Source organism: Rhea pennata, chromosome 6 (assembly GCF_028389875.1).
Source record: "Rhea pennata isolate bPtePen1 chromosome 6, bPtePen1.pri, whole genome shotgun sequence".
In the NCBI taxonomy this organism is placed as follows: Eukaryota; Metazoa; Chordata; class Aves; order Rheiformes; family Rheidae; genus Rhea; species Rhea pennata.
Window position 1 is genome coordinate 25,397,468 of NC_084668.1, and position 12,122 is coordinate 25,409,589.

Sequence of the window (12,122 nt, forward strand, 5' to 3'; positions counted from 1 at the left end):
TATCATGGGAGAAATAGGTCCTTTAGGGGGATTTGAAAGAGGAAAAGTTTTATAATTTTTAAAGTTATTTTCTTTCATATACATGACTGAACAAACATAAGGGTGCATGAGAAAGGAATGAATGCATAAATCAACATTGATAGGGAAAATATCATTATGAAAGTATTAATAGTCACATAGATATTAGTATTCCACTTCAAGCTTTCCATAAAGCTGATTGGCTCCATCAAACTGCAAAAGCTAATCATGAAAATAGGTCCCATGGGACAACAGAGCATGCTTCAACTGTGTGAAGTATTCTACTTCACAGAGAAAATGTTGGAATTAACTTGAGTAGGTCACCTTGCCCTGAGCAGAACTGTTTATACTGACATCATTTCTGATAGATGTTATGTTGTCTGTTCTTGAATCTGTCTTATAAGGGTGATTTCATAGTCTACTACTACAACAGTGTTTCATTTTCACTACCATTAGAAAGCTTTCCTAATACTAAAGTTGTGTCTTGCAGTTTGAGCTTATTACTTCTTACTAACATACCAGGAGCATGAAGGGCAGATTGATTGCTCCCTTTCACTTCATAGCAGTCTTTTACATATTTGAATACTGTTATAGTCTTCTTAGTTTTCTTTTGGCTAAAGAGACTCAGTTTGTACAGCCTTTTCTTCATCCTCTGGTGAAAAAAAAATCTTTTCTGTTGTTATTCTTTCTGTTCTCATTTAAATTCTTTGCAGTTCTCACATCTTTCCTGAGGTGGGAACTCAAGGCTGATGAAAGCATTCCAGGAGTAGTTGAGGCCTCCTCAATATGTAGCTATAAATCCTTTGTAGCAGACACCATCTGGGGTTGGTATCACATCTGTATCTCCCCTTAAATCCCACTTCTTCCTCTGCATAGTCCAGGAATCTATGTAGAATGACCCTTCCCATTACCTAAAGGGTGCCAGTGGTGACAAAGGATGGAGGGATCTGCCATACAATGTTGTATTTACAGTTAAGCTGATGGTGGATTAGGACAAGCTGAACTATTGCCCACCAGTCAGCAATCAGGAGAGGCTTCTGCTCCTCAACGTCATAATGACCCCGTTCGGTACAAGGATGGATCATTCTCCCTGAAGATTGTCATCTTCTGACGGTGCTTCAGGGTGAATCCCAGCTGCTCACACCAAGCCTTATACATGATCAAGATCGTTTGATAGTTCTGTACCTGATGCTGGCTGTCCCAGCTGCAGAAAGGAATATAGTCCACTAGTCAGTGTTCGTCTCCTTCCCCTAAAACTGCCACTCAAACAAGAGGGGATTTGTCTAAGCAGTGGCTATGGGTTAGGCTGATGTCTGGAGGTGCCGAAAAAGAAAAAGAAGAAAAATTCTAGGGGGTGTGGGACAATGTGGCTTGCCCCCCAGTCCTATCTAGAATGAAGGAGAGGCCTGTGGTCCCAAATTCTTCTCCTGCTGGACAATACCTTGTGCTGTCCTATAGCCTACAGGCAACTCTGAGAGTATCTTAAAGGTGAAAGTCTTGCCAGAATGACTGCAGCAGCTGCAAGAGGCAGCATGGCTCTGACCCAGGTGTGAAGCAGAGGCTGTTGAGCTGTGTCAGGCTGGGACTTAGAGCATGTTGACATGGTCATTGGCTATATGTGAGGCCGACAAGTTGAGGCTGGGTTTGTGACTGCAAGGTCTGTGTTACTCAGTGAACTCCTCAAAACATGTAAAATGAATCTGATCTGTTCATCCTGAAAGCTCTAAACTTCACCAGAATAGATGCAAAGCAGTGCAAATCACTTACCTGGGACATGTGAGGCGTTCTCCAAGATAATTGCACAACACTAGCCTGACTGTGCTAAGTCTGCTGTTATTTGGAATAGGAACCTGACTTGTCCCACAGCAAAAGGTACTGTAAGAAATCTTAACTGTTTCAGAATTCAGTCTAGAAACTACACAGATTTTGTCAACAAGAGATCTGTCAATATTTATAAACAAAAAGAGAAGAGTCCTTGAATGAGATCACAAGATATTTATCACTATTTGAACATTTGGTTACAGTTTTCATAACCATGGTAGTTATGACAGCAATTAGAATAACTTCAACATTATTACTTTTAAACATGAAATATGATGATCTTGCATATTTAGGTGATAAATCTTGGCTATGTTTATTATTTGGGCAAATAATTTTACTTGAACTGACATATACCGATAAATAATTTTATAACTAGAAATCTACAGTAGAATTGATGGTTGAACAGGTATCAGTGTGTTCATAATTCCATAGCCACTACAGATAAATATTACCTATATTAAGGTACAAGTTATCTACATAATTCAATAAAAGAACCTGTATAGACTAGCAGAACAATGTTTGTGAAATAGAATTTGTAGCAAGATTACAGGAAATCTCAGAGTAATTTAATTGATTAGTAGCTCTCTGAAAAACTATATTTTTGGTACTCTTACTATTACTTACTGGTTTTTGACTTCAAAGATTTATTTCTCTTAGAAGCTAATTTTGCTAACAAAAGCAGGCATTTTTGAGAATATCTCAGTCTGTAGTTTAGTCAAGAGGAGAGGTATCTAGGTTGACTAGTTAACCAATGTTTGTTTTATGATTTAATCAGTGCATGTCTTGCAGTCTACCATTCTCTGATTTAAGTACTCTTCCAGTTCCCTCAGCAGCTTGAAAGGAGAGAGGAGTCTGTAGAAAGAGAAGTACGATAGTATGCATTACTTTCAAATAAAAGTGACTTTGGAAGTGGGGTAGGTTTTTCTTGGGGGAGTGGATAATTAGGATTCAGGAGCCTCTCTTTTAGCAATGTATGGTATATGAAGAGCCGCTAGCTTATACGATACAGTTAAAGGGACCTAGCTAAGCAGCCCCTCCATCCATCACTCAAGGCCTCATTTTGAGACTGATGTCTCAAACAGTTCTTGTCAACTCTAATTGTATCTGTAGCTCTTGTAGGATTAGTTCTCAGCTCACCAACCTATTTCTTAAGTATCCCACCTACGTTAATGCCGTTAATTAGCATTTCATCATTTACTTGTGCAATCCTCTAACAGCTTATTTGTAATCCCTCGTATTTGTTTGAAGATCAAAATAGATAATAATTATGGGACAATCTGCAGTAAACCCCCTTTTCTCCCTTGTTTCTTAATGTGAGCCACAGACTGCTGACCTAGGTGGCTGTTCTAGCAGCCCGTACGTCTGCACGTACAAACAGGCCTGGGCTTTAAAGCTTTAGCAATGGCTGTGTTCTTTCTGAGCCACAGAAAACGCAATGTGACTTTCTGGCACTTAAACACACTCCGCCCTGGGCAACACACAAGTGGTTCCAGCAGCCTGGAGCTAGTCAATACAAATTGTCTGGGTCAAACGCTAGGAAGCAGCACTTCAAATCTAGGTCAGGAAACTTCCCTTCGCGTGTTTCTCCCTTCTTAAACTCAACGTTTTTTTCACGCTCAGGGCACAGTGGAAAGGGAAGTTTGGCAGATGCCATCAGCCCCTGCCACTTCCTGGACGAGGCGCAGTCGGGGCCCGGACGCAAGCATTTCCGTGCCCGCCACAGCTTTACAAAGCCGCGCTCCAAAGCGAGGGGCCGGGGCCGGGGCCGGGGCCGGGGCCGGGGCCGGGGCCGCCCCGGCGCGCGCGGGCACCGGTGCATGCCGGGACGGCCTATAAGGGCGCGCGCGGGCCGCGCCTTCCGCTCCGCAGACCTTTCACCCGGCAGCGGTCCGCGGCACAATACGGAAGTGCGATGGCGGCCCCGGCGGAGGAAGCAGCGGGAAGCGGCCCGGGTTCCCCATCCTCCGCCCGGCGGAGGCTGAGCATCATCTCCGGGCACCTGCGGGGCTCGCCGTGGGCTCCGGGGCGGGAGGGGCTCTCGGCGAGCCCCTGCAAGGCGCAGGGGGCCCCCGCGGGGCCGGGCTCCGGCTCCATCCCGAAGAAGCGGTAGGCGCAGGCGGTTCCCCGCGCGGGGCAGCGGGGCCGGGCCGGGGCCGGGCGGAGCGTGGGCCCCGCTGGGGCTGCGCGGGGCTGCGGGCGCCAGGAGCCCCGCGGCGCTAAGCGCGGCGGCGCGGGCGCCTCCGGGTTTAGCAGCCTCCGGGGTCGCCGGAAAAGCAGCCGGGAGCCGCTGATAGGGAAATGGGGCTAGATGCAGCCGTGGGTCAAGCGCTGAAGCGGTTAACGGCTGTGGGGAGCGGGTGAAAGCTCAGAGAAGTGACTTCCAGTATTTTATTTTTTCTTTCCCTAGTAAGAGGGGTTGTAGGCGGGCAGAGTCACCTTAATAACTGTAGGGGGGGTTTCACATTTGCAAAATACTCGGATGCTACTCTAATGAAGAGTGCAGCAGGTATGGAAAAGCAAGGTTTGTAATATGGGCTTTTTGCTGTGCCCACTTCACAGTCGCATGAAATCTTCACCTGATATGAATGCTAACAGCATTTAGTAAAAAAGAATCGTAGTTCACCCAAGACCAGAGGAAGAAAAAAAAAATAGCCGTGTTGTTTAGCTGATAGTTGTTTCATTAATTTCTGAATCTTCTTTACCATGTTCTTTTAAATGGTACAGTTATAATTCCATGGTATAGCTCCATGTAACTTATAGTAAGGTCAGCCTTTCTGATGCGGTGGGCTTGTATTTGATTTGCAGTCTCTCTTCTCCTCGATGTGGGTTTTCTGCATGTATGTTGGCTTGTTATCTTGTAAGAGTGTCTTAAGGTTTGGCTTATAGGCAATCTAACTGCTCTCCATTGAGCATAGGCGCTACTGTGGTTTTTGTTGGTGCATGGAGGTGGCCTAGAGGCAATTAGTGGTAAAGAGAGTTGTTGCTCCTTTGAGGAAAATCCATTCAGCCCATGGTTTACTTTGAACCCGTTTTTCCAGACAAGTTCAAGCTCCTGCAAGGGCTTTGTGGGAGCAAGCCAGAGTATGAATTATTACAGTAGGCTGTGCGTTTTGTCTAGGGCTACAAGCTGGGAGGACTGGGATGTTATGTGCATGAAGTCAAATGTTAAGGACTTTGAGAGATTGCTTAAGAGATTAGATTCTGATGAAGGTGCTCCTGGTTGAATGAGAAGGTAAAGGGATTTTGGGGAGGAAGTTGGAGAGTGCTACACAGTGACCATAACAGCTGTCTTTAAAGCTTACCAGGAGTAAGGAATTTTAGAAAATCAATTTGTGTTATCACTTAGCTTATCCATTGATAAAGCAAATGCTGGGCACTCTTAGCACTAGTTAAAATTATCACATGAGTGAAATTAAGGGTGTTTTTGGATGGTGCAAAGTCATTGTTATAAGGCTAGGGGTATTAATAATGTTGATGGGAGTCTTCCCAGAATTCCTTGTTTTAGGCAAATGTATAATTAATAATAAATCATTAGTTGTTTTTTATTTGGATGGTCTAGTAGATAAGAGTAAAATGTGATAATAAAAACAAAACTGCACGTGCACACAGCCAAACCAAATGATTCTGTAAATGAGAACACGAAGAAGTAGACAGAAAGACAGTCTGACTGTTAAGGTGATGTGGTGAATAGGTAGCTTCAAAAGATACTATATCTAGAATGCCTTCAGGAGTTCAGAGTTGATGATCATACATCTCTAAGGAAAGTTTAGATGGCTGAAACACTACCTGGATGTATGGAGACTATAGTAAATGCAGTAAAGAAATAGATTTGAAAGATTATGGTTGAACTTGCATTTGGGACTGAGTACAGAAGAATGAAGTATGGAGGAGCTAAATATAGTACAATAGGTCTTTAAAATGTAAACGTGAGTGTAAGGAGCTGTGTTGTTTGGTAACTCAGCTGGCTAAATATCTTTTTTTCAAATAGGGATAGTTGTTTTATGTCCAGCATTTAACCCGCACTGGTTATGCTTCCTCCTTGTTTCAGTTCAAAAGTGTCTGCATATCTTGTGAAGCTGCACCACTGAAGAACAGAAGACGCAAGTATTTAAAGCCATATCAGTTCTAAGTGTTTGAACAGATTACAAGGTTCTGAAGTTTCTTAAAAATAAAATTTTAAACTTGTTAAGTTTTCCTGCTCTTTTTTTTTTTTTTTTTTTTTTTGAGATGTATGGATATTCACACTTACCATTGCACCAAGCTGTAAGGTCTAGTTAGGTTGAAGCACCTTAAACTAATTTGTACCAAATTTAATATCACTATCAGGTTAATTGACTATCAGTCTTGTTTAGTAAAGCTTTTTGCTATGTCTTAGCATAGTCACAACTTCAGAGGTACGCAGTACTACTCGTAGCTGTCTTTTTCTATCTATCAAGAAGACAACAGTGAGGATTTCAGGAGTTAATGTGACCTTATGTTGGCAAGATCTTCGAGATAATGTTTCTATAAGTTACTGAAAAGCTTGACTGAAAAAATCTTACAAGAATAATTGATCTATAGATAGTTATGGTGGTGCTGTGTGGCTTTTTGTCAGCAATATTAGCACAATCCAAACCAAGATGCTTTTTCTTTTTTTCTTACAGTCTCCTATTAAATCTGTACATGATGATTCAGCTTTTTCACCTCTTTCTGAGCTATTAGTTTAACTTTGCCTAGCAAAGCTGTAGCTGAAGGTACCTTAAGCATTCTGTATTCATTATATCTGTTGTATCTTTCTAGTAAGGTTTGAAATAATACCATCAAAACATTTGACACTTTACAAGATTTAGCTGCAGCCTGTTTTTCTTCTACAAAGCAGGACACTTACTATGACTGCATCCTTATAGCACTTTAAACGTATGTCTCTGATCACTGCAAACTTCTTCTGACTACTTATACCATAGTCACCAGACACTGACCAGTGTAACTAACCTACAGCAGCACTGATTGCTCGTCATTGACGGTTCAAAGACCTTAAGGCTGAGGATCTTGCCGAGTCATTTTCTCACCACCACTGGAGGCAGGAAGAAGGAGAGTAGGGGGAATTAACTGAGGTTCTGTGGGTCCCCATGTGATGTCCTTATTGCCACATAAAAATGCTCATGAAGGCTAAGCAGGACGAGTTTGCAAATTTGCATGTTTATAAATTGTAGTAGGCTTCCTATTTTAGAAAGTCTCTTTTAATGAGAGGAACTTTCTTTGAGAAAGGTAAGCTACTATAAACTTCAATGAGTTGTTTTTTGAGGAAAACTATATGTTTTAAGAAGGGAGAGATGTTGTATCTTGGTGGTATTATTGATCTGAATTTTATGTTTTAATTCTATGTGCCAATGAGGGATGGGAGTCTAGTTAAACTGCAGTGTTTTAAAGCCTTAAAAAGATGGTGTGCTGAAAAATGACTAAAAATTTCTGAAAAATCTAAATCTTTTTTTCAAAACTTTCGTGTTATTCTATAATTTTTTGAGTGCTTATTAGCAAGGCCATTTTGGTGATGAGATCTCACGTTATAAATGTAAATAGTTATATGGTATTTTGAGGTTTAAGTATGTGGTGAAGAGTTACTCTTCAGCTTTTATTCCTGAGACATTGTACTGCATTAAAAACACTGCGACTGTAACAGTTAGAAAACTCCTTAGAACACAGTTATAGCAGTGTAGCTATTATATATGTTAGAAAAATCTGTCTCAGAGGTGGACCTTGTATTGATATTAATCTAGCCACGATAGTCTGTATTATAACTAATTCAAATCAAACTTTACACAATGTGTTCCTTGTTAAAGGGGAAGATTGACCAGGTATAATTTAAATGTTGTCTCTGTAGGTCACAGACTAAAAATCTTTTTCTGTCCTGGAGCAGGAAAAAGCAGGGCAGGATTTCCTGACTTCCCCTCTATGTGGGGGAGTTTCTTTCTGTTGGGATGAAGAGAAATTTGGGTTGGCTTTTTTTTTTTTTAGTTGGTATGGACATACTGCTATCTAGGGTAGACTAAGGGATGATTTTTATAGTCAGACACTGTCTCTGTATCGTGTTCACACCAAGCTTGCCTAAGGTTGCATAAGATATGAATAAAGTTCATATATCTTCATCAAGACTTGACATTCCTGCAGAAGCTGCTGGTAGCTATTATGATTATGTCAAGCAGAAGTAGGTGGAAAAAATTAGCTCAACTTTAACAAGTAACATTAAAGATGCTTCGTATTTCACTACCAGTACTCAGCCACCTTTTGCAGCACGTTTTTTCGTATCTTGTAAATTTAAATGATGACCAGTGCAAATGCTATTTTTTTTTTAACTAACAATCACTTGGTCAATTGTTCTAGTTCATCTGTAACTACTGCTTTATGTAACCTATCTTGAGTGACGGGGTTGCTTTTTCTTTGAATAGTTAGTAAATTGTTTAGGATCGTTTACCACAGTTGTTAAAGTTGACTTTGGAGGAATATGCAACTATGCTTACAAGAGCACCTTAAATGTCTAAAAGTTTATAAATCTGTTTTTATTCCAAACTAAATTCAGGGTTTGTTTAGGTTGAAGACTGGAGGATGACAATACCAAAGTATAAGGTGAGCAACAGGGGGTGGAGGATGTTGGGGGGCAGGGAGAAGAGTTTTTTTTTCCCTCAAGTTTAGCTTGTCATCTGTATGTGTCTTGAACTTGGTTACTGTTTTTTTGAAAGGTTCGGTTCTGTAGGCCAATTCTTAGTGCTACTATGAAAACATTTAACTCTCCTTAGAGAACAGTGTTCCAAAGCAAAGCTTGACCTAAATTAAATCCTGACATAGTCGACTCCACTAGCTTAAGCTGGTGGTAACTTAGAGAGAGATGGAGAGGGCTGATGCTATTCAAAAAGTCTTAGATCATAAGGAAGTATAGGCCAGATGAGTGGACAGTAAGATGGATTGAGAACTGGCTGAATGGCAGAGCTCAGTGTTGTGATCAGTGGTGCAGTCTAGTTGGAGGCCTGTAGCTAGTGGTGTCCCTCAGGGGTCAGTACTGGGTCCGGTACTGTTCAACCTATTCATTAGTGACTTGGGTGAAGGGACAGAGTGCACCCTCAGCGAGTCTGCTGTTTATACAGAAGTGGGAGGAATGGCTGATATACCAGAGAGCCTTGCTGCCATTCAGAAGAGCCTCAACAGACTGGAGAGAGGGGGAGAGAGGAATCTCATGAAGTTCAGTAAGGGGAATTACAGGGTCCTGCACCTAGGGAGGATTAACCCCATGCACTAGTATAGGCTGGGGGCTGACTTGCTGGAAAGCAGTTCTGCAGAGAAGGACCTGGGGGGTCCTGGTGGATGACAAGTTGACCATGGGCCAGCAATGTGCCCTTGCGACCAAGAAGGCCAATGGTATCCTGGGGTGCATTAGGAAGAGTGTTTCCAGCAGGTTGAAGGAGATGATTCCCACCCCTCCCCACCCCTTGCTACTCAGCCCTGGTAAGACTGCATTTGGAGTACTGTGTCCAGTTCTGGGCTCCCCGGTACAAGAGATGGAGAGCTACTGGAGTGAGTCTAGTGGACTACTAAGATGAAGAAGGGACTGGAGCATCTATCATGAGAAAAGGCTGAGAGAGCTGGGACTGCTCAGCCTGGAGAAGAGACTCCAGACTGAGGGGAGATCTTATCAATGTATGTAAGTGCATAAGTATCTGAAGGGAGGATGTGAAGAGGATGGGGCCAGACTCTTCTCAGTGTGCCAAGCAATAGGACAAGAGGCAATGGGCACAAACTGGAACACAGGAAGTTCCATCTGAACATAAGGAAGAACTTGCTGTGGAGGTAAAGAAGTCTGACACCATCCTGGGCAATGTGTTCTAGGTGACTCTCCTTGAGCAAGGGGCTTGGACTAGATGATCTGCAGAGGTCCTTTCCAACCTCAACGATTCTGTGATAAGAGTAAGCCTGTTGCATTGAGGAAGGCATGGCAGAGGGATTTGAATCAAAGCTGTTAACTGCTAATCAAGATTAATGCTCAAAATAGAGGAACAGATAACGTAAGATTCTCATTTTTAAATGCTAGCCTGATAAAAATAAAACACAATTTGAAAGCAAGTGTGACTTCATATATAGTAATAATACTTTCATGTTATCTGCCTGAAGAGGTAACTACTTATAGTTAGATGACAATTAAGTAATCTGTCACAATTACGTTTATTCATTAGCTTAGTAGATAACTTGTTAAATCTTTGATATCAGTTTAACCAAGCTAGATAGATTCATTGGTTAAACTTTGCCAGAAAAAACCCTATATGCTAATAAAAGTGTAAAGGATGTTTAATACATAAAGTAAAACAAGGAGTGTTATATGAAAACAAATAGCTATTTACAGGAAAAGAATTTTGTAGATCAACTTCATGATACTTACTGAAGTCTGAAACCTTATGCACGAGAAAATAAAGACTGTATGTAGCTATTTAAAATTTATTTGAACTGAATAGAACAATCTCTGCTAATACAATAGACTAGAATAATTGCTTTGACTTCCTAAAAGGTGCTCTGAACTGAGGTAAATTAAGACAATCTGTAGTGTAACACATTGTAGCCAGCTAGAGTTCCTGAAGTGCTACCGTACCTCCTAGACTGAATGTGATGGACAAGCCTAATGCCTTGTAAAGTCCAGAAGCGGCTGCTGCGTGGGGGTTCTCAGGGTTGATCTGACAACACCAAAAGTATTCTTTTGCGGTTATCTCCATGTGCTACAGAGCTAAATTCTCTAAACTCACAGCAGGTAAAGCAGTATTGTCCAGGAGCTCAGCTTATTTTGATGGAAAAGAATAATAGCAGACTTCTGATTCATTTATTAACTTGAATTTTTGAAGATGGTGAAACAGATTTTTTTTTTTTTTGGCAAGCTTAAAGAAATACTGCTTGCAAGACTGATCCCTGGGTTCAAAAAAATAAAAATTTTAGTGGCTCTTCCTTTACTACCTGAAAGTAACTGTGTGCATTTTGTAGTATGGCAGTCTATTCAAAAGACAAAACTAGCATCCTTCTGAAGTAGAAGATACTTTACAAGAAGCAGTATCTGTTGTGTTCTGTTGCATAATCCTTATTATTTGGCTAAGTGTGCACGTTTGGAAGCTTAGTAAAATTGGTTTTCCTGATATTGATTATAGTATTTCATATTTAATTCACCCGTATTGACTAAAACTTTCTACAAGAGAACATTAGACCAATTTCCCTGTTCTTATGGGCTTCATTTATTCCACATATGCTAGTAAGATGTGTAAGGAGAAGAACTTTTTTTTTCTTTTAAATCACAACAGCTGGAAAAGGAGAACACACCCTGCTTTGGAGTACCTAGTACTTTCAAATATATTTTGTGTCTTAACTTCTGTGACTGTGCTTGCAGTTTAACTTGGTTCTTAAAATTTAACGATGAGCTTGGATTCATGTTGCTGTATCGGATATTTGGCAAACAGAATAGCAACTGAGTTTAGGTGTATATGCAACCACAAGGGTTTTGTGGAAAGCTGAGGCTACAGAACCTGAGTGTGTCTAAGGTTGTAAAACAGACATGTTATTTGACTTCACAGACTTGAGAGCGATTACTTTTGGTTTGCTGCAGGGAAGACTCTCCAAGAGGAAAGAAGTATAAGAATGACAAACAGCAGATACTCCCTGCCTACAGCATGTCATTCTTCTCCAGATAAATGATGCTATCACAAAGCAGTTCTTGAAGAGATTCCTAGGGCTACATCCACCTTCGTAATTTCCAGGCACCTAATGCTAATTTAGTACTGACTTCAAAAACAGTTGAGTGGTTTGCTTTCTTGGTGGTTGATAACAGAGTCACTATATAACCTAAATAGGGTCCCTGCTCCAGATAGGGAGGGACAGTGACCTTCCAGCATCACTGAAGAAATGGGTTCTGAATTTCCAAGCAGTCTTCTGAATCTGTAACCAAAAGCCCAGTTAAGCTAGGTTTTGAGACCTAGCTCCATTACTGTTTGGATGATATAACTCCTTAGCACCATAATATTGCCTGTATCTTACTGCACATTTATCTTGGGTTCTGCAAGAGCTATACAGTGTAAGACTTTTTTGCACTGCTGTGTTAGGTAAACACTGGTATTTTAGACAATGTGGTAGCCCTTACAACTGCCTCTTTAAACTTGCTTCTAATCTCCTATGCTAGTTCTTGGCTGATAGAACAGGAGAGTGTGTGTGTATACGTATATATGTATGTAATTTTTATGAATATATTTTAATGGTTAGCGTCAGCTGATGATTGAGTTAAAAAT

General features: G+C 41.1%; 1 protein-coding gene across 2 annotated transcripts in view; it reads left to right on the plus strand.

Annotated features, from left to right (window-relative positions):
- AGPS (alkylglycerone phosphate synthase) overlaps positions 1-12,122 on the plus strand; it is a 92,089-nt gene that overhangs the window by 26,160 nt on the left and 53,807 nt on the right. The window contains exon 1 of one of the 2 annotated variants that reach the window (XM_062578516.1): positions 3,752-3,945. The exons of the other annotated variant lie outside the window; for it this stretch is intronic. Coding sequence (XP_062434500.1) covers positions 3,752-3,945 — 194 coding nt within the window. Of the gene's footprint in view, positions 1-3,751; positions 3,946-12,122 lie in introns of those variants that run through there. 2 annotated transcript variants of the gene reach the window in all.